The 22613-nt window shown below is 43.4% G+C and overlaps 1 protein-coding gene across 8 annotated transcripts in view; it reads left to right on the top strand.

The window, feature by feature from the left end:
* The window catches only part of LOC106607687 (collagen alpha-1(XII) chain), a 96469-nt gene that overhangs the window by 47637 nt on the left and 26219 nt on the right, over window positions 1-22613 (top strand). For 6 of the 8 annotated variants that reach the window (XM_082976784.1, XM_082976783.1, XM_014204895.3 and 3 more), the window contains 28 exons: window positions 27-156; window positions 536-678; window positions 2843-2972; window positions 3360-3499; window positions 3700-3823; window positions 3937-4079; window positions 4211-4340; window positions 4731-4873; window positions 4974-5103; window positions 5274-5413; window positions 8760-8889; window positions 9360-9499; window positions 9723-9852; window positions 9986-10125; window positions 10244-10373; window positions 11816-11955; window positions 12115-12244; window positions 12338-12477; window positions 12666-12795; window positions 14054-14196; window positions 15324-15453; window positions 15732-15874; window positions 16607-16736; window positions 17390-17509; window positions 17949-18101; window positions 18304-18420; window positions 21529-21681; window positions 21854-21928. In XM_082976784.1, coding sequence (XP_082832910.1) covers window positions 27-156; window positions 536-678; window positions 2843-2972; window positions 3360-3499; window positions 3700-3823; window positions 3937-4079; window positions 4211-4340; window positions 4731-4873; window positions 4974-5103; window positions 5274-5413; window positions 8760-8889; window positions 9360-9499; window positions 9723-9852; window positions 9986-10125; window positions 10244-10373; window positions 11816-11955; window positions 12115-12244; window positions 12338-12477; window positions 12666-12795; window positions 14054-14196; window positions 15324-15453; window positions 15732-15874; window positions 16607-16736; window positions 17390-17509; window positions 17949-18101; window positions 18304-18420; window positions 21529-21681; window positions 21854-21928 — 3727 coding nt within the window. The remainder of the gene's footprint in view (window positions 1-26; window positions 157-535; window positions 679-2842; window positions 2973-3359; window positions 3500-3699; window positions 3824-3936; window positions 4080-4210; window positions 4341-4730; window positions 4874-4973; window positions 5104-5273; window positions 5414-8759; window positions 8890-9359; window positions 9500-9722; window positions 9853-9985; window positions 10126-10243; window positions 10374-11815; window positions 11956-12114; window positions 12245-12337; window positions 12478-12665; window positions 12796-14053; window positions 14197-15323; window positions 15454-15731; window positions 15875-16606; window positions 16737-17389; window positions 17510-17948; window positions 18102-18303; window positions 18421-21528; window positions 21682-21853; window positions 21929-22613) is intronic. The other 2 variants (XM_082976787.1, XM_082976786.1) reach the window with 1 other exon arrangement.

Raw genomic sequence — 22613 nt, 5'->3', positions numbered from 1 at the left:
TTGGGTTGTGTTTGTTTAATGTAAAGGAGACTGTGGCTGCCACTTCCACCACCACAATTCTGAAAGGCCTCCTGCCAGACACCCTCTACACCGTTTCACTGGTGCCTGTCTACGAAGTGGGAGATGGACAGAAACAGTCTGAGAACGAAAAGACAAGTAAGACTGGCTGACATCTAAGTCTAAAGATCGTTACAGATCTTCTAAAGATCACTTATTCAGTGATCTTTTCAGGGACTGATAATGGCCTTCTTAAAAGCTGATTTATGGAGTAAATCCATAAATAACCAACAATGCGGAGGATAACTCTACATTGAGTCTGTATTTTAACTTTATACAGACTCCTTGCAATACCAAATGTAATCAGTATAATGTTTCAGAGACTGCCTAATGGCCTTAAAACCCATTAGTATCATCAATGGAGAGGATAACTCTTCATTGCTGGATTTTAACTTCATACAAACTTGATAAGATAGTACTTTAAGTTTTATCAATCAATATAATGTGATATTATTAAAGCCTTTTTTGGCGTATCCAGGGCCCCTGGGTGGAGTGAGAAACTTGCAGGTCACCAATCCTACCATGACCACCCTGAACGTGAAATGGGAGCCAGCCGATGGGAAAGTCAAAGAATACAAAGTCTTATATGTACCTGCTGCTGGTGGTGGTGCTGAGGCCATGGTAGGTAGGGCTGGGAATTGCCAGGGATCTCACAATACGAAATCACAATACTTAGCTGCCAATAAAATGTGTATTGCAATTCTCACGAGAGAGAATTGCAGAGAGACGAGAGAAAACTAGTTTTGATCAGTCAGGGAAATAAATGTGCTAAACACATGTTGGCTCACTATTTAAAATAAGATAGAGAATAAGCTATAGGATGAAACATACTGGAGTTTAGGAGCAGGTACAGCAGCAAAAACATATATACAGTGCTTTCGGAAAGTGTTCAGACAGTTTACTTTTTCCACATTTTGTTACGTTACAGCCTTATTCTAAAATAGATTTTTTTTTAAATCCTCAGCAATCTACACACAATACCCCATAATGACAAAGCAAAAACAGGTTTTTAGACATTTTTGCAAATGTATTAAAAATGTAAAACTGAAATACCTTATTTACGTAAGTATTCAGACCCTTTGCTATGAGACTTGAAATTGAGCTCAGGTGCATCCTGTTTCCATTGATCATCCTTGAGATGTTTCTACAACTTGATTGGAGTCCACCTGTGGTAAATTATATTGATTGGACATGATTTGGAAAGGCACACACCTGTCTATATAAGACACCACAGTTGACAGTGCATGTCAGAGCAAAAACAAAGCCATGAGGTCAAAGGAATTGTCCGTAGAGCACCAAGACAGGATTGTGTCGAGACACAGATCTGGGGAAAGGTACCAAAACATTTCTGCAGCATTGAAGGTCCCCAACAACACAGTGGCCTCCATCATTCTTAAATGGAAACACCAAGAATCTTCCTAGAGGTGGCCGCCCAGCCAAACTGAGCAATCGGGGAGAAGGGCCTTGGTCAGGGAGGTGACCAAGAACCAGATGGTCACTCTGACTGAGCTCTAGAGTTCCTCTGTGGAGATGGGAGGACCTCCCAGAAGGACAACCATCTCTGCAGCACTCCACAAATTAGGCCTTTATAGTAGTGTCCAGACGGTAGCCACTCCTCAGTAAAAGGCGCATGACAGCCCGCTTGGAGTTTTCCAAAAGGCACCTAAAGACTCTCAGACCATGAGAAACAAAATTCTCTGGTCTGATGACACCAAGATTGAACTCTTTGGTCAGAATGCCAAGTGTCACGTCTGGAGAAAACCTGGTACCATCCCCACAGTGAAGAATGGTGGCAGCATCATGCTGTGGGGATGTTTTTCAGCGGCAGCGGCAGGGACTGGGAGTCAAGTCAGGATTGAGGCAAAGATGAATGGGGCAAAGTACAGAGAGATCCTTATTGAAAGCCTGCTCTAGAGTGCTCAAGAACTCAGACTGGGGCGATGGTTCACCTTCCAACAGGACAACGACCCTAAGCACACAGCCAAGACACTCGCAGGAGTGGCTTCGGGACAAGTCTCTGAATGTCCTTGAGTGGCCCAGCCAGAGCCCGGACTTGAACCCGATTGAACATCTCTGGAGAGAACTGAAAATAGCTGTGCAGCAACGCTCCCCATACAACCTGACAGAGCTTGAGAGGATCTGCAGAGAAGAAAAAGTAGCCACCCTTTGCCTTGATGACAGCTTTGCACATTCTTGGCATTCTCTCAACCAGCTTCATGAGGTAGTCACCTGGAATGCATATCAATTAACAGGTGTGCCATGTTAAAAGTTAATTTGTAGAATTTGTTTCCTTCTTAATGCGTTTGAACCAGTTTTGTTGTGACAAGGTAGCTGTCATCAAGGCAAAGGGTGGCTACTTTGAAGAATCTCAAATATAAAATAGATTTTGATTTGTTTAACACTTTTTGGTTACTACATGATTCCATATGTGTTATTTCATAGTTTTTATATCTTCACCATTATTATTCTACAATGTAGAAAATAGTAAAAATAAAGAAAACGCCTGGAAGGAATGGGTGTGTCCAACTTTTGGCCGGTACTGTATGTATATATATATATTTTGGAACTTTTTTACAAAACGAGCCAAATGTCAATATAATATCTCCCCAAAAGTTTTTGCGATATATAACTAGCTATTTTTTTCCCCTCATCACTAATTACGACTAGTACTGTAGCTGACAGTGTTGTTAGAAATGGTTTTCTTGCCATATAAAACATGTATTGTTGGCATGTTGGTAGTGGGCAGTCGTTAATAATAGTTGGGTTGTGTTTGTTTAATGTAAAGGAGACTGTGGCTGCCACTTCCACCACCACGATTCTGAAAGGCCTCCTGCCAGACACCCTCTACACCGTTTCACTGGTGCCTGTCTACGAAGTGGGAGATGGACAGAAACAGTCTGAGAACGAAAAGACAAGTAAGACTGGCTGACATCTAAGTGTAAAGATCGTTAAAGATCTTCTAAAGATCACTTATTCAGTGATCTTTTCAGGGTCTGATAATGGCCTTCTTAAAAGCGGATTTATGGAGTAAATCCATAAATAACCAACAATGCAGAGGATAACTCTACATTGAGTCTGTATTCTAACTTTATACAGACTCCTTGCAATACCAAATGTAATCAGTATAATGTTTCAGAGACTGCCTAATGGCCTTAAAACCCATTAGTATCATCAATGGAGAGGATAACTCTTCATTGCTGGATTTTAACTACATGCAAACTCCATAAGATATGATGGTACTGTAATAAGTACTATCAATCAGTATCAAGTTATATTATTAAAGCCCTGGTTGGTGTGTCCAGAGCCTCTTGGTGGAGTGAAGAACCTGCAGGTGACCAACCCCACCATGGTCACATTGAGCGTGAAATGGGACGCGGCCGAGGGGAAAGTCAAAGAGTACAAAGTCATCTATGCACCTGCTGCCGGTGGAGCTGAAAGCATGGTAGGACTGGTAACTGACAGTGTAGAAAGTGTGGTTACTTTTAAGGGTATGAGTACTCATAATCCTTATACACTCCTGTTTGACTGAATATAGTTGCTTGTCATATTTTGTGATTTATACACCGTTTCACCCGATTAGTTATTGTTAAGTTGGGGAGTGGGCAAACGTTAATACTTGTATTGTGTTTGTATAATGTAAAGGAGACTGTGGCTGGAACCAACACAGTCCTGAAGGGCCTCACACCCGACACCATCTACACCGTTTCAGTCGTGCCGGTCTACGAAGTGGGAGATGGCAAGAAGATGTCTGAGAATGGAAAGACAAGTAAGCCTGGCTGACATCGAAAGAGGGATGGAAATAATGATCATTTCAGAGTATCATCAGTAGAAGGTAGCTCTTCATTGCTGGATTTTTACTTTAACTTTGGTGTGTCCAAGGGCCCCTGGGTGGAGTGAAGAACCTGCAGGTGATCAACCCCACAATGACCACCTTGAACGTGCGCTGGGATCCAGCCGATGGGAAAGTCAAGGAGTACAAAGTCTTCTATGTACCTGCTACTGGTGGAGCTGCTGAGGCCATGGTAGGCCGAGTACTGTAGCTGATAGTGTAGAAATGGTTGTTTCCCCCTTTGCTTGCCATATAACACATGTATTGTTGGTATGTTGGGATATGTAGAGGTTTATAGTTGGGTTGTGTTTGTGTAATCTTTAGGAAACTGTGGCTGCTACTGCCACAAGCACTGTCTTGAGAGGCCTCCAACCAGACACCCTCTACACCGTCTCACTGGTGCCGGTCTTCACCGAGACAGAGGGCAGAAGGCAGTCTGAGAACGGAAAGACAAGTAAGACTGGCTGACATCCAAGGAATCTTTTGCCGTGTGTGAACCTTGAATGAGACCAATACACACTTCCACTTTTTCAGAACGCCTCAGATGCCAGAGCAAGCATAAATCCCATAAATTGCATAAATTGTCATTAGTACCCACTGTATGCTGCATTATTTGTATTCACGTTTTATATTTTCCTTTTACGGTACGGAGGTACGGAGCCTCATTGCTGCCTGAAAGAAAACATTTTCTTTGTCCGGCCATTTCTTTCTTTTTTTGGCAGCAATAAGCTTCCGTAAACTGTAAGTTTTCAATGTAAGATGATTATTAATGAGATAAGAGGGTTATAATGGATAAAGGCCAGGTTTTCTATAGTTTTGGTTCTAATGTTGTTTTCCTCACCAGGACCGTTGGGGGGAGTGAAGAACCTGAAGGTGACTGAACCCACCATGACCTCTCTGAAGGTGGACTGGGACCCAGCAGATGGAGCCGTGCGACAGTACAAGATCTTCTTCGTCCCTTTGGCTGGCGGAACACCAGAGGAAATGGTGGGTCTCTTTCACCTTATGACCTCATAAATAGCGTTTAGGAAATGAAACTGTGATAAAGCATTTAATGTGCAATCACTTTTTCTCTTTGTGTAAATAGGAGCAAGTACCTGGAAGCACCACCGCCATTGTCCTGAGAAACCTCAAGCCTGACACACCTTACACAATATCAGTGTTGCCTATCTACCCTGCCAGGGAGGGGAAACGCCAGTCGGAGAATGGAAAGACACGTGAGTAGCAACATCAAATTAACTGGTAGCCTATACAGCCTATTTTGCAAAGTGATTTGGGAACATTGGAAATATAAACTGAGAAACATGAAATATGGTTTACTTGATTTTCTCCAATAATCACAGAATCATAATACCACACTTAAAGTCATGTTATTTTCTATTCCCAGTGCCTTTGGGTGGAGTGACCAATCTGCAGATCACCAACCCTACCCACACCACCCTAACCACCAGCTGGGAAGCAGCTGACGGCAATGTGCAGGGCTACAAAATCATCTACACTCCTGTCGCAGGAGGCCTTGAGATCATTGTGAGTATTCTACTGTACTCCGAACCACACTGCCTACCTCCATAAGCCTATAACTCATCACTGATACGGTGATGTTACATTTGTTGACAGTGTAATCCCCTGAGCTCAGCCTAACACAATGGTTTCCAATCCTGTGCGAGGGAAGAATCCAGCTTCGTTGCACGGCATACTTTGTGGAGTGGGCATTTCGTCAGCCCGGCATGAGGAGTAGTGTTGAGGAGTTAGCATTGAGGACCTAGCGTTAGCAGTTAGCCTGCTGTGTTAAGCATGACGAAAGGCAGCAGCAGAGTAGTAACGCCGTTGAAGCCTAGCGGGGATGGAGTTAAGGCTGCGTAGGAGCTAACAGAGTGTGAACAGCTCTGTGATCACAACTCTAATGCAATGGACTTTTTGGTTTGGTCGGCTTATATGGAACAAGATCCTATAAAGCAGGTATTACCAAACTGGGGTATGCGTATTTTTAACCATATAGTGTTCATCAAAATAACAACACAATGTCAAATACAGGTAGCCTAGTCAAATAATTAACATCCAATTACATTAACTGTTACTCTCTCACGGGAATTCCACTAATGGTCCGTATGTAGCCAAACATAGCTGCTGCTCATTCCGTTTGCTCGAAAATTGATTAATGGTTAAAAAAAAGTAAGGCCCTAGATTATACTACCAGCAGTACTACACCTGCACCTGTCGACGACACAAGTTGTTCTGCTTCCACGAGCACATCCAATGCTAGCATCAGTAATTCTACATTTGTTGTTAGCCCAGCTAGCATGGACACTGACAGTTGTGAATCTGATGCAGCCGAAGAGCTACTGCCCCTTTACCCGGGAAAGCACCGAACAACAGACAGGGACGTTGGACCATCGAAGAGGCGCAAATATGATGAGAACTACATTGATTTGGGGTTCACTTATATGGGGAGTAGTGCCTTTCCTCAGCCACAGTGTGTTGTATGTGCAAAAGTTCTATCTCACAACTCGATGAAACCTTCACTCTTGCGCAGACATTTAGAAACAAAACGTTCCAATTTGAAAATTAAGTCACAGGAGTTTTTTGAGGGAGAATTAAGACAACTTTTGAGTAGTAAGATATGTATAAAAGCAACAGATAACATTAATAAGAAGGGTCTAGAAACTTCTTATATGGTGAGCCACCGAGTGGCTAGGACAGGCAAGCCCCATACTATTGTGGAGGACTTCCTTCTTCCTGCTGCTGCAGATATGGCTGGGACAATGCTTGGGGAAAAGGCCATAAAAACTATACACACAATGACTTCATCAAACAACACTGTTTCACGACACATCAGTGGCATGGCAAGAGATGTTTTGAAACAATTACTGCTTCGCATACATGCCAGTGAATTCTATGCGTTACAGCTGGATGAGTCAACAGATGTGGCGGGCCTGGCACAGCTCCTGGTATATGTCTGTTACGTTTATGGGGGGTCAATTAAGGAAGACATCCTCTTCTGCAAACCACTGGAAACCAGAACAACAGGAGAGGATATTTTTAAAGTACTGGAAAGCTTTGTGACATCAAATGGACTTGGTGGTCAAGATGTGTTGGTATCTGTACTGATGGCACAAAAGCCATGACAGGGAGACATAGTGGAGTGGTAACGCGTGTGCAAGCAGTTGCTCCCGACACTACTTGGGTACACTGCAGCATCCACCGAGAGGCTCTTGCTGCCAAGGGAATGCCTGACAGCTTGCAAGATGTTTTGGACAATACAGTGAAAATGGTTAACTTTGTTAAAGCAAGGCCCCTGAACTCTCGTGTATTTTCTGCATTATGCAATGATATGGGCAGTGACCATGTAACGCTTTTACAACATACACAAGTGTGCTGGTTATCAAGATGCAAAGTATTGACACGTTTTTTTTTTTAATTGAGAGACGAGCTTAAAGTTTTCTTTGCTGACCATAATTTTCACTTGTCCGACCGCTTGCATGATGACGAGCTTCTCACACGACTGGCCTATCTGGGTGATGTTTTTTCTCACCTGAATCATCTGAATCTAGGATTACAGGGACCCTCCGCAACTATATTCAATGTGCGGGACAAAATTGAGGCTATGATTAAGAAGTTGGAGCTCTTCTCTGTCTGCATTGACAAGGACAACACACAGATCTTTCCATCATTGTATGATTTTTTTGTGTGCAAATTAACTCAAGCTTACGGACAATGTCAAATGTGATATAGCGAAGCACCTGAGTGAGTTGGGTGGACAATTATGCAGGTACTTTCCCGAAACGGATGACAGAAACAACTGGATTCGTTATCCCTTTCATGCCCTGCCTCCAGTCCACTTACCGATATCGGAACAAGAGAGCCTCATCAAAATTTCAACAAGCGGTTCTGTGAAAATTGAATTTAATCAGAAGCTACTACCAGATTTATGGATTGGGCTGTGCTCAGAGTATCCTGCCTTGGCAAATTGCGCTAAGACACTGATGCCCTTTGCAACCACGTACCTATGTGAGAGTGGATTCTCGGCCCTCACTAGCATGAAAACTAAATACAGGCACAAACTGTGTGTGGAAAATGATTTAAGACTGAGACTCTCTCCAATACAACCCAACATTGCAGAGTTATGTGCATCCTATCAAACACACCCTTCTCATTAACCCGTGGTGAGGTATTCACAATTTTCTATGAACAAATAAGGTTTTATATGTAAGATGGCTAAATAAAGAGCAAAATTATTGATTATTATTATATTATTATTTGTGCCCTGGTCCTGTAAGAGCTCTTTGTCACTTCCCACAAGCCGGGTTGTGACAAAAACCTCACACTCATTCTTATGTTTAATAAATGTATCGTATAATGTGTGGGTGGCAGGCTTACAATGATGGCAAAAAACAACACTTGAGAGAGCGCTGACCCTGGTGCTAGAGGGGGTACGCAGTTGGTTGAATGTTTGAAGGGGTACGGGACTATAAAAACTTTGGGAACCACTGCTCTAAAGCATTGTTTGGTTTATCTGTTTATAATTGGCCTGAACAGTGTGGCGCATAGCTTTCGCTCAAAATCCAACCTGTCAAAATAAACTCCACAGAAGGGTGAGAGAAACTAGAGAAGTGCATGTCGTTTTACAGATCACAGAACAGTGGTGGTACATACGCCTTCTCGTGTGGATCTGGTGTATGAGATATACCTGCGTCCTAAATGGCGCCCCATTCCCTATATAGTGCACTACTTTTGACCAGGGCCCATAGGGCTCAGGTCAAACGTTGTGCACTATGCACAGGAATAGGGTGTATTTTGGGATGCAACCATAGTGTTCCAGTATGTCTGTTGGCGCTTCTGTTGGTGTGACACCATCGATTTTTTTCCTTTGTAGGAGGAAGTCTCAGAGAGCACAACCACCACAGTTCTGAAGAGCCTCTCGCCCAACACACAGTACAGAGTCACTGTGCTGCCAGTGTACCCGGAAGGAGACGGTCAGACCCAGACCAAGGATGGAAGAACAAGTGAGTAACGACAACTTATTGCACAATGCTCTCAGTGACCAGTGATAGTTACGGGCAAATTCTACAGTGAAAGACGAATTACTTAAGCAATAAGGCCCGAGGGGGTGTGGTTTATGGCCAATATACCACGGCTAAGGGCTGTTCTTATGCACAGCGCAAAGCGGAGTGCATGCATATATAGCCGTGGAATATTGGCAATACACCACAAACCCATGGTTACCAATGTAATTGGAGCAGTAAAAATATATTTTTTTGTCATACCTGTGGTATACGGTCTGAAATACCACGGCTTTCAGTCAATCAGCATTCAGGGCTCCAACCACCCAGTTCATAATGTACATGTACAGCTCATCTGCAGACATATAATCAATAGGCATATAGTAGTAGTAAAACATAGCTGTGCAACAGGGGTATCATTGTTTTCAAATGGACGTGATGTCTAAGCTGCCCTGTTTCCTCTTGGTGCTCAGAGCCCCTGGGCTTCGTGAAGAACCTGCAGGTCACTGAACCCACCACCAGCACCCTGAACGTGCGCTGGGACGCAGCTGAGGGGAATGTGCGCGAGTACATCGTCATCTACATCCCAACTGCAGGCGGGGAGCAGGAAGTGGTACGTCCGGGTCACCTCGCCAACACAACACCCCTACTGACGCACTAAAAATGGTGTATTCCATTGGAGACTGGTGGAGGGTGAAATCCATTACAATCAGCCCATCCTTCCATTTTAAAGTGTCATAAGCCTATGGTGTTTTCCCCTATAGCTAGTCAACATCGCTCAGGTGTAAGTAAGCCCAGTTTCTGACTGAGATTCTCCCTTCTTCTTTCTTGAACAGGACCAGGTGTCTGGAACAACGACCACCACTGTTCTGAAGGAACTGACTCCAGACACGGAATACACTGTGACAGTTGTGCCTGTTTACCATGAGATGGAGGGTCTCTCTAGGTCTCAGAATGGAAAGACAAGTGAGTTGAACTGAACGGGGTGAAATTATTCAAAGACCATCTAAGCAAGGGATCCTTTTCAAAATGTCTGCTACTTGTTCAGCTTGTACAGTACAGTAAGTGTGACGCTGTAACATTGTCTCCTCTGCCTCAGATCCTTTGGGTGGAGTGAAGAACATGAAGGTCATCGACCCCACAATCAACAGTTTGTCTGTTCGCTGGGACCCGGCTGTCGGTCACGTGCGCAACTACAAGGTCTTCTACATCGCCCAGCCAGATGGGAAGGAGCAAATGGTACGTCTCCTATTCATCTCTCTAGCCATTTTGCTGTCAACTCAGCCATGTTTACACTATAAGTAGATTATGTAATTGTCGTACAGTACTAACATTGATCTGCACTTGCCCTGAACAGGAGCAAGTCTCTGGAGGCACCACCAACCTTATCCTGCGTAATCTGGAGTCCGATACCCAGTACAACGTGTCTGTTGTCCCAGTCTACCCAGACGTGGACGGCATAATGCAGTCTGAGATGGGAAAAACAAGTGAGTGAAGCATTTCAATACTTTCTTTTGCTCAGAAACCCCATACTATAACACTAGTGAAGCACGTAGCTGTCAACATTTAAGTCAACTGTAAAAACGTTAAAATACATCGTTTTTAACATTGACAGAGTGGGGTCCAAAATTATTGACACACGAGAAAAGATGAGCAAAAATACAATTATATTTTTTTACTAATACGATTGCTCAGAGAAAGAGATTTTGTTTAACAAGTAATATTTATTTTCCTCAAAGTTAGAATTTTAAATTATTGCCACCCCTGTTTTCAATACCTTTAAATATTTCACCTTGCGAGGATAACGGCAACTTTTACTCAAATGTTTTTTTGGAGAACACATTGGGAGGGATCTTAGACCATTCCTCCATAAGGAATCCTTCCAGATCCTTGATATCCTTCGTCTGCGGTTATAGACTGCCCTCTTCAATTCAAACCACAGGTTTTCAATAAGTCCGGAGACTGAGATGGCTATTGCAAAATAATAATTTTGTGGCCAATTAACCATTTGTTTGTGGATTTTGATGTGAGCTTGGGGTTATTGTCTTGCTGGAAGTTTCAGCTTCTTGGCAGATGCAACCAGGTTTTTGGCTCAAATATCCTGGTAATGGGTAAAGTTCAAGATGCTGTTGACCTTAACAAGGGCATGAAAATAGAAGTCTTTGGCCATGCACACCAGTGGTGGGTTTGGCATTGAAATGACAATGCAGGAGCAGGAAATAACCCCATACCTACTGTAGAATATGGTAGTAGATCTTGGATGTTATGGGGCTATTTTGCTTCCACTGGTCCTTGGGCCCTTGGTCAACATCATCATGAACTTTATCCAGTACCAGGATATTTTAGCCAAAAACCTGGTTGCCTCTGCCAGGAAGCTGAAACTTGGCGGCAAATGGATCTTCCAGCAAGAACATAACCTCAAACACAAATAAATGGTTAATTGGTCACAAAATCAATATTTTGCAATGGCCATCTCAATCTCCTGAAACTCATTGAAAACCATTGAAACCCATTGAAAACCTGTGGTTAGAATTGAAGAGGACAGTCCATAAGCGCAGACAAAGGATATCAAGGATCTGGAAGGATTCTCTATGGAGGAGTGGTCTAATATGTTGTCCAACTAGAAAAACATTTAGAAAAAGGCTCAGTCCCATTATCCTCGCAAGGTGAGGTATTGAAAACAGAGGTGTCGTGAATTTTGACTTATACATTTTTGTATTAGTATAAAATAAAATAGTTTCCCAACGTTTTTGGAGCATAGTTCAGTATTTTAATTATTTATTTTACACTGTCATTTTTGCTCATCTTTATCAAGGGTATTAATAATTTCAGACCCCACTGTATATGCTTCCATATCAGACTCAGTAACAGCTTGAGCACCTTGGCGCCATTTACTTAGAGGGATGTTGATGTGTTATTTCTTCTTCAGAGCCTCTGGGTGGAGTGAAGAACCTGCAGGTGACTGACCCCACCACCAACTCCTTGAGGGTACGCTGGGAGCCAGCTGAGGGGGACGTGCGCCAGTACACTGTCATCTACGCCCCGCTAGCAGGAGGGCCTGAACTCACGGTACAAAGTCAACACTTCCTTTCATAGTGCATCAAAGCGATATCTGCACACTCACTAACTTGAGCACTATAAACATGTACGTTGAATAATTGAATATGCTATGTCTTTAGTAGTGTGGTTTTACTTTACGTTCTTGATAATCTGATAACTCTTTTTCAGACCACAGTTTCTGGGATGTCAACCAACACCGTTCTCAGGAACCTTGTGCCTGACACAGAGTACAAAGTGACATTGGTGCCTATGTATGGCGACATTGAAGGGAAGAGAAATTCTGAAAATGGAAAGACAAGTAAGTCATGACTGAACAAACTACACAATACAGGTACAAAACAGTGAGAAAAAAGTGATTTGATGCTCAACTCGTTGTTTGGTGACTTGTCAGAGGCATTGGGTGGGGTGAAAAACCTGCAGGTCACAGACCCAACTACTAGCTCCTTGAAGGTGCGCTGGGAGCCAGCGGAGGGCAACGTGCGCCAGTACCGTCTCTTCTACGTCCCTGCCTCTGGCGGAGCCGAGGACATGGTAAGACCACCAACTATCTGTGCCTTAACATCTGATACTGTACAGGGTATCTCTTGACCAATCAGAATTGAGTCGAGTACGGCATCCATATTAGGAATTTGTTTCCTTCCTAATACGGATGCTGCAGCATTCAACCAATCAATGGTAGAAACATTGATAATGCATCTCAAACACCTCTCTGTGAACAGGAGCAAGTGTCTGGTGGCACCACCTCTACCGTCCTGAGGAACCTTCTCTCAGACACGCCCTACACCATCACCGTGGTACCCGTCTACCCCGAGGGAGAGGGCCTGCGCCAGTCTGAGACTGGAAAGACACGTAAGTTATCAACTGCGGAAACTCAAGTCATCCATTTTGTTCTTATTGGGACAAAGATGTGCTTTTTTCAGTTGGTTTGATTCAGTAGCATCTTTTACCTGAAGCCTGTTTGGTTTTTCCAGAATTTGGACTCTGATCTCAAGATAGATCTCAGGATAATAGATACCCTCATAGGGAAACATTGTTATTCAGGTCAACGTTTAATACAACTGAGTGGAAATAAAAAAAATGTTTTATTCCAATCCCCAAACCAGATAGCATTTGCAACCCCCCTCCCCCCTGCAACAAAGGGGTAGCTTATCTCACCATAACAATAATAATTGCTGGTTGGGTTGCCCTGCCTGTGTCTGTGCAGTTTTTATACCCGGTTGTGTGCATCGGTTTTGTTTCTGCTCAAATGGTTTGCCATGCTGAGTCAGCAGAAATCCATCCCAGAGAAGTGAATTGGAAAGCTGTGATTCCAGCGGAGCATATCGGTATTACAGAGCTGATGGTGCATGATGGTTCCACGGGAGGTTCCAGAGACTCCGTTTGAGCAAGGCTAATATGAAGACGTCCAATGGAAGTCAAGCGTTTTATTTGATCTCGCTATGTCCTTGTCAGTTTCAAGTCTTGAGACGGACACAGATTTACGATCATTGATTCACATCTGATGTGCTCTGATCCTCGGCCAAATGTGAAGAGATGTTTGACAGAGTAATCTTCCTAAAGACACCATATGCATGTGCACTTGTACACGTGTTCAGTATAGAATGAAGCTCACTGTTGGACAAATAGGTTCTACTTTGCTTCTCAATAAGGTGGCTGGGTCTGTCTACCTACTACATCTAGCTTTATTGGGCTAAAGCGCTGAACACCAGAGGAATATGCACATCTGTTTTAGTTTAAACGGGAAGTTAAGAGTTTTTTTCATAAACCCAAACTGTGTTGCTTCTCTCTATGTGCTGTCTACATAGACACTATAAAATCACTTGGAGACTGGAGAGTTTGCACCCCTCAGCATTTAAGTCCTTTTTTTTTTTTACTGAGCTACGTCCTATTTGAAACTTAGCAGTCAAATAATTCTAACATTTTGTTGTGGTATCTTTACTTAATTCCTTTGAAATGGACTCAAAGCTTTGATAAAGCATTGTAGAGTGAAATCCAAGTTGTTGTTGTTGTTTTGTGTTTTTAAGATAGCTAAACTTGTTAGGGTGAAGTCAATCTAGCAGTTGCCCTCTCCCGTTTTGATTTTCTATGACCCTCTGTGACCCCCCAGTGCCACGCACCCCTCCTAAGAACGTCCAGGTGTACAACCCTACCACCAACAGCCTGAACGTGCGCTGGGAGCCTGCCTCTGGCCAGGTGCAGCAGTACCGTGTCATCTACACACCTCTGTCCGGAGAAAGACCAGCAGAGACGGTAAGTTCAATGGATGCATCTCAAATAGCACCCTATTCCCTATGTAGTGCCCTATATAGGGAATAGGGTGCCATTTGGGACATACAAACTCTCTCTCTCCAATGTGGTGTGGTGGGAAGTATGTTCACTCTCCCTCTCTGCTCAGACCACTCAGAAGGAAAGGGAAAATAAGCAATGACAGGGTAGAAAATGGTTGCTGGGCTCCACGTTTAACAACGATATCGAAAAGCCTCTCTGGAAGAGTGTTGTAGGAAGTCTGTTTAGAAGCCGACACCGATGGTATTCCCTTTATAACGAGGTTAGTGTTCATTAATGCGGAAATCCAGACTATTTGGCTTTTAATTATCTGAATATCAGGATTGGTTTCATGCACCGATGTACATATCTTGGATTACAGGAGAAAGTTGGAGCTAATTGCCCTACAAACAGCTTTTACTGCATCACTAGGAGTTTGGAAAATGTGGATATGCACATATGTGAGAGATCTGCAAATTCTTACATTTGAAGATTTGGAGGACTTTTACTGTGTTATATACAGAGATGTTCAGTTGAATCCCCTGATAAGCTGTAGATGAGGGTAGACCACTTTAAAGAGCAGCTGTGTTTAGCATGATGTAATGGCATTCCCTCAGACATGCTAATAGATAATGGGCTGCGTAGTGATAGTGATTACCCTGATGATATGACGAGTCTAGGCTCCACTGTTGTTAGAAACAGGGGTGAGATACATGTTGAGGCCTGCTCAATGACAGAGCACTGGTCTCGTGCTGTTGGTTGCGTCGTCTTCATTTGCCTCCATAACACTAACTGTTTATCAGTCACGTTTAAGCAAAATGAATGCATTTGTTTAGCTTTTTAAATCTCTTCAGGGCGTTGTTAGTACTTCACATTAGCCTTTGCACTAGGCTCCCTCCCAGGAGACACTAGCAGGGAGTCACAGTGAGCTCATTATGTACATTTCTAGTGCCAGAGTAGTATGGTTGAAGAAGCTCATTTGAGGGTGCATCTATGGGCCCTGGTCAAACGTTGTGCTCTAAATAGGGAACAGGGGGCCATTTGGGACACGAAACCAAGATTCCTCTCTTGTAAGCCATCATTGTGATCCATGTCCTGTGACCTCTCCAAAGGTCTTGGTCCCGGGTAACATCAACAACGCATTCTTGGATTCGCTCATTCCCGACACGCCGTACTCGGTCAGCGTCCTGGCTCTGTACGCCGACGGGGAGGGACCACCGGTGAAGGGAGACGGCAAAACATGTGAGACTTGAATCCAATCAATCTGACTTTGTTGTATACATTGGTACTACTGACTCATGCGACTTTTGTTTACATTGATACTACCGGCTCATGAGTGTTACTCACGCTTCCAGGCATACTTGCTTATACTGTAGTCTACATTCAAGCACGTCCGCACACACATACACGTAGCTATATACAACAAACACACGGTGAGGCGGTGGTTGCTAGGTGCATGTGGTGTGCACCGTTGCTAGGTGCATGTTTGTGAGTGTAACCCAATGTTGTTGCTGTTGCAGTGCCCCGTGCTGGACCCAGGAACCTGCGGGTGTTCGATGCCACCACCAACACTCTGACCATCGGCTGGGACCACGCTGAGGGACCCGTGCAGCAGTACAAGATAGCCTACGCCCCCACCACAGGAGACCCCATCACTGAGTTTGTGAGTTCAAAGTCATTCTCAACAAACTTTCATGTGGCACAGGACTTTGAGTTTGACTCAAGGGATGCGTGAGTTTAGGACCTAAACATGCCTCGTGTTATATGTAGCTGAGTGTCAAATCAAATACACATCCATACACTAGCATTAACCTACTGTTCAACGTGATAATGTCACTACTGCCAAAGCGTTGAAGGCATACAAAGGCATATTACTCCCAACAGTTAATTGCTGATTAGGAAGATGAATTAAACGCTCGGTAAGATCAACATTATCACTGTGAAATATTGCGTTACATTACATTCTATTATTCATGACCTAAACATGAGCACCAGTTAAGGATAGCACAGCTGTACGGCATCATTGCTCCCTACCTAGCAAGGTAACTATTGTGTTAACAAACTCTACTTAACTAGAGAAAAATGTAAGGAGTCTTTTAGCATGCTGAGTTTGAAATGAAAGTTCACTAGAGCTAAATCGTCCAATGTTTTTTTTTTTAAAGAGGACAGGAAACTTTCCTTATTAGCCTCCTGGTTTCCCCCTTTTTCTCTATGCTGCATTGATGTAGGCGCTAGCCTAGCATCGACACATAGCTTCCATTAGCAATTACATTCCTTTGTGTGTTGAGGCGCTTTGCTCTGCTAGGAGCTGAAAGGAATATGTCAAGTGTGTTGAGAAGCCATTTAAAAAAAAGAATAATTAACTGACAGTTCTTTCTGGTGCTTTTCCTTACAGACCGTTGTCCCTGGCAACAGAAACAATGCCATCCTGCAGAACCTGCTTCCTGACACTCCCTACAACATCACTGTGGAAGCCATCTATGCTGATGGAGCAGGGGGATCACTGAACGGGCCCGGACGCACAGGTAACGCGGTTAGAAAGGTGGTCAGGAAGTGTTCAGTCTGGTATACTGAACACCTAATGGTCTAGCTAGTCATACATCATTTCCAAGCCTGATGAGCTGGGAATGAGACCTGTGCACAGGAGTGGAAAAAATGTTCAAGAGCCATACAAAATAGCTAACCGATTCCAACATGTTTCAGTTTGAAGAGTTCGGAGGATAGGGAATTAACAGTAGAGCAACTGGGAAAGCTCAACGACTGGCGAACATTAGCCCCGAGTTACACAAACAATAGAAACTTTATGTCTTGGCTTGGACCGAGGCACCACTGTGCCAGCTAGGCAGTTTGGATGGGCCTCGCTCCAATGGGGAGCTCACGCCGCACCCGACTACCCACCCACCCACTGCCCGGCTCCCTCAGCAAGACCATGGAAAAATCTATCCAATCTAAACACATGTATTACTCATAATAGTCTTCATAAACAGAGGAGGAGGAAAAACATCAGTAGTCTAGCAGCAGGCCGGGCTGTGTGCTATGGTTATGTGGTGCCTTACTGCACTGAGGGCTAGCTAGACTGGAAATGGTGTCATGGCCCTACTTGTTGTTGAGGGTAATTGCTGTGACTGATTGAACGTTGACATGTTTCTGCTTCACTGTTGCTCTGCCTTGGTTACAGTTGGCATGCTGGAGCCCAGGAACCTGCGCGTCTCGGATGAGTGGTACACTCGCTTCCGTGTTGCCTGGGACCCTTCGCCGTCTCCGGTGCTCGGATACAAGCTGGTCTACACGCCTGCGGGTGAGATGACGTCCGACTCAGGGCCACGTGCATGCAATCATGAGCAGGGACCCGTAACACGCTCGGAAATAAAAGTTGCAGCACTTCACAATGTCACGTTTTGTCATAGCGTGTTTTACTCGTCAAAAGTCCCAGTGCAAAGCCAAAGTTTGACAGCAATGACTAAGTAATGATCCAGAATAATTTGCATGAAATCTAAGGGCCATCTTTACATTTCAAATGAGATGATTTCAGGTTTAGATAGGTCTGCTCTTCTCCTTATCTTCATGAGTAAAGTAGAGATTGTGTTGTAGTGTTGCTGTTATTAAAGTAGAGATTGTGTTGTAGTGTTGTTGTTATTACTGTAGAGATTGTGTTGTAGTGTTGATGTTATTACTGTAGAGATTGTGTTGCAGTGTTGTTGCTGTTAATCTGGAGATTGTGTTGTTTTTGCCTGCAGAAGAAGATCAGAGTAAGAGCTTGGACGTGTTTGTGGGTGACGTGACTTCATACACCCTCCAGAACCTCCTCCCTGGCACCACCTACGATGTCAAAGTGTTTGCCCAGTATGATGCTGGCATGAGCGGGGCCCTCAAAGGACAAGGAACAACACGTATGTATCTGATCTACAGAAATATCATCTTTCTGAAGCATCAATGTTAACCATCCCAAATGGCTCCCTATATAGTGGATTAATTTTGACTGGAGCCCTATGTGCCCTGGTCAGTAGTAGTGCACTATGTATGGAATAGGGTGTCATTTGGGACTCGGTCTTGAAGTCAGTCTGAGACACTTCTTCTTGTGCTCTACTCCAGTCTACCTGAACGTCACCAACATCGAGACCTACAACGTTGGCTTCGACAAGTTCTGCATCAAGTGGAGTCCTCACAGGGCTGCCACCTCCTACAGGATCAAGCTCAACCCTCTGGACCGTAAGTCTCAGCCAAACATTCATTTCAGATTGCACCTTTAAGCTTTGCCACATGAGAGACTCTTTTTCTACCCTGAAGAATTGCTGCATTATAATTGAGTTTATGCTTCTTCTTATGTCTGAAGCCATAAAGGAGATTTCAGAAGGAGCATCATCATGTTGAGATCTAGACATTCACACGACTGTTTATCCTCAGCCCGCCCATGTGTTTATCTCTTGAAGGAGAATGCATAAATGTGGCGTGTTCTGAAAGCATCTGACCACCAAGTTTTAGTTGTCTCCGTCTGAAAAGATGGCATCCTTTTTATTACTGTCGGCCTTTGAATCCATCTGTATTAATGTTTGCATGTGGACCGAGATTTTTTCAAAGTCTAATAAATCCACCATCACAATACGTCCATTATTTATTTCAGGCAGGTCTAAAGAAACATTATGATATGAAGGAAATGTATTTCAGAAGAACAGAATATGAGTTGGCCTACTGTATGTGATCTGGCTAGGTGCCATGCCAGTGGGAGCCTAGGCTGTGGGCTAGTTCATTTAATGGACAAGATATGCTCATAAATTCTGTGCCATTATTTTTTATTATATGATTTTATAGTAAACCTTTACCATTCCCGAGCGAGTGCGCATATGAGCTATGTTGAGTGTAAAAGTGATCATTTGAAACAGGTCCTATATGCTAGATTTAGAGTTATTTGGCAACTTTAGTTGTGAATGACACAAACTTTAGAATGTCATAGAAATCCAAACATATATGGGCTGCTTTATGCAACTATATTGATGATTTGTAAAAAGTCACAACAAAAAGCTTGCGCTCTAAGGCACTAGCTGTTCCCTCATCAAGTGATAATATTTTAACTCATCACACTATTCTCAATGTAATCTTGTCTTTATTAACACGCTACATTTGTTTGGATTTAGAATGGGCCGTTATCATCTGTGTGCGATCGAATAGCGAATGGAGGCTGCGCTTTCCTGTGGTTCCTTTTTCAATCATTCTGATAGGCTACTCCGGTTTTACAGCAGAGAAATGTGCTTAAACTTTTTTTACATGTTCAATTTAAAATTCATCATCTCCAGCACCATCCCAACATCAACATATGTGAAAATGTCACATTTCTATGTTAGAGGTAGATAGAGGAAGAGGTAGATAGAGGAAGATAAGTTTCCAATGACATAATCAGTGTCCATCATGTGCTTTTACTAATTATGAGTAGGCATTGTCTACTAATTGTCTACTAATTGGTTGATGATGTCATTGGAAACATTTATCTTCCTCTATCTTTTTGACTACAAAACATAGAAAATGGCTATTTCCACATACAGTGCATTTGGAAAGTATTCAGACCCCTTGACTTTATCCTAATTTTGTTACATTATAGCCTTTTACATAAGTATTCAGACCCTTTACTCAGTATTTTGTTGAAGTACCTTTGGCAGCGATTACAGCCTCGAGTCTTCTTTGGTATGACGCTACAAGCTTGGCACACCAGTATTTGGGGAGTTTCTCCCATTCTTCTCTGCAGATCTTCTCAAGCTCTGTCAGGTTGGATTGGGAGCGTCGCTGCATGGCTATTTTCAGGTCTCTCCAGAGATGTTTGGTTTAGTTCATGTCCGGGCTCCTGCTGTATGTGATCTGACATTCAGAGACTTGTCCTGAAGCCGCTCCTGCGTTGTCTTGGCTGTGTGCTTAGGGTCATTGTGCTGTTGGAAGGTGAGCCTGAGGTCTGAGGTCCTGCGCGCTCTGGAGAAGGTTTTCCTCAAGGATCTCTCTGTACTTTGCTCCGTTCATCCTTCCCTCGATCGTACCTAGTCTCCCAGTCCCTGCCACTGAAAAACATCCCCACAGCATGATGCTGCCACCACCATGCTTCACCGTAGGGATGGTGCCACGTTTCCTACAGACATGACGCTTGGCATTCAGTCCAAAGAGTTCAATGTTGGTTTCATCAGACCAGAGAATCTTGGGAACTCTAGAGCTCTGTCATAGTGACCATCGAGTTCTTGGTCACCTCCCTGACCAAGGCCCTTCTTCCCCGTTTGCTCAGTTTGGCCGGTCGGCCAGCTCTAGGAAGAGTCTTGGTGGTTCTAAACTTCTTCCGTTTAAGAATGATGGAGGCCACTGTGTTCTTGGAGACCTTCAATGATGCAGACATTTTTGGTACCCTTCCCCAGATCTGTGCCTCGACACAATCCTGCCTCGGAACTCTACGGACAATTCCTTCGACCTACTAGTTTGTTTCATTTTGGAGGATCCTATAGGCTAGACCAATTATTTACCAAAGACATATTGAATCATAAAAAATAATAATATTAATTCTGCCCTGTGTAATACGCGGTAGACTATTAGGCTATGTATTGTATAACGTCACAATCATTATTTTTTTTATTTTTATTTTTTCAGTAGAGGTATAAACTGTTAAAAACAAGAAGCAGTATGTCAAGGATTTAAATATGAACATGGTAGTCATTAACCATGACACATTTCCAAACTTAAGCAGGCTTTGCTTGTGTCAGAAAGACAACTGCTGTAGAAAACACTCACCAAAAGTAAACAGTCCCCAAGGTTTGAAAAGCCAGCGACCTTTTAAAGATGCTTCCCAGACAGACTGAGCTTCCAAGTCAGAATTAGAATGCTAATTGTTTGTTACTGAAGTGGAATGTGGTTGAGGAATGAGGATCATAGCATACTGTACATCTCTGCGCAATAATCTTGGTCTTCTACCTTGAGCAGCAAGGGGTCAGCCCAGGAGAAGTGATTGAGGGGATATTTGCCCTTATAAGGCCACTGTCTTGGTCTCATGGTTCATTTGACCAAAAATACCACATTTTGGAAAACTTTCTACGTTTTCCCCAAAACAATTCATATTGAATTACATGTGTAGCGTGACAACACCGATATTCCATCTATTTGCTTTACCGCAGCACTGTCATAGCCCCAGCTGAATGGCATTAACTCTGCTTTTTGTACTCAGAGAAGACCCATGATTTTTATGAGGAGCAACGTTTCAGGCAGCGGCCTCGGCAGTCAACACATGTCAACGTGTTTCTCTTCTCAACATATGTCAACATGTCTCATATTTCTCTTTGTTTTGTCTGTGTGTAGCTTCCAGTAAAGGTCAGCAGGAGATCACCATCACTGCAGCTCAGAGCCAGTACTGCTTCAAGGGGCTCTCCCCTGACGCTCTTTACAGCGCCACCGTCTTCGTTCAGACCCCTAACCTGGAGGGCCCTGGAGTCAGCACCAAAGAGAGAACATGTGAGTATTTACATTTGAGTAATTTAGCAGACACTCTTATCCAGAGTGACTTACAGTCAGTGCAGTTACCTAAGTAGTCTTCAGCTTCTTACAAAAGTGGTGCCGATGTGCTATCCGAATTTGTCATTTCTTTGTTGATGTTTACTGACACTTTGTTGTCTCTTTCTCAAAGTGGTCAAACCTACTGAAGCCCCAACGCTACCCCCCACTCCTCCACCACCACCTACCATTCCTCCTGCATGGGCCGGTAAGAACCAATGGTGCCATGATGACTACGACATACAGTATCCATCACCCTCATAGTGCCAAAGCACCAAACGGCACCACATTCACCAAGGCTATATGGAACATTTTAAGCCTTCCTTGGAGCCCAAACTCGGTGTCAACTGCAAAGTCATCGACATTTGAATTTGAGTGTGTTTTAGTGCGATTAGTTGAGAGTCATAAAAAGCCAAGTTCAGAAAACATGCAATGACATCAAAATCTCACTATTTGGCAGAAGCAGAGACCTGCAGACATATTTCCTCTATGTCAGAGTGGTGCCAGTGTTAAAGTAATGGCCGCCACATGCTCAACACAGACCCTCCAGGGTTTTCAATAGGAACTCACCCATTGACTAATGACTGACCTAGGTGTTGAGAAAGTCCAAAGAAGCTGTTTGTTTGATAAGGTATTGTGTAAAACTTGTTTATGGATTCTGACTTGGAGGAAGGGGATTGCGAGAGATACAAAAATAAAGTGCTCTATCACATCAGGCAGACATTATCTCGTGTTTTGCCAACTCGTTTTTTGTGCTAAGAGAGAAAGACATTAAAGAGCAGTTCATTTCCAGCCTTTATGGTAACCAAATGTTCCTAGTTTTGTTAGTTTTTTTTCCAGGAAAGTGTGATCAATTAAACCAATAATTGCCATGTATAGCTTCATTATGTAAT

Source organism: Salmo salar, chromosome 06 (genome assembly GCF_965601325.2).
Source record: "Salmo salar chromosome 06, fSalSal1, whole genome shotgun sequence".
NCBI classification, from domain to species: domain Eukaryota; kingdom Metazoa; phylum Chordata; class Actinopteri; order Salmoniformes; family Salmonidae; genus Salmo; species Salmo salar.
The sequence above is the reverse complement of the archived record's forward strand: the minus strand, read 5'-3'. Positions and strand labels throughout refer to the sequence as shown.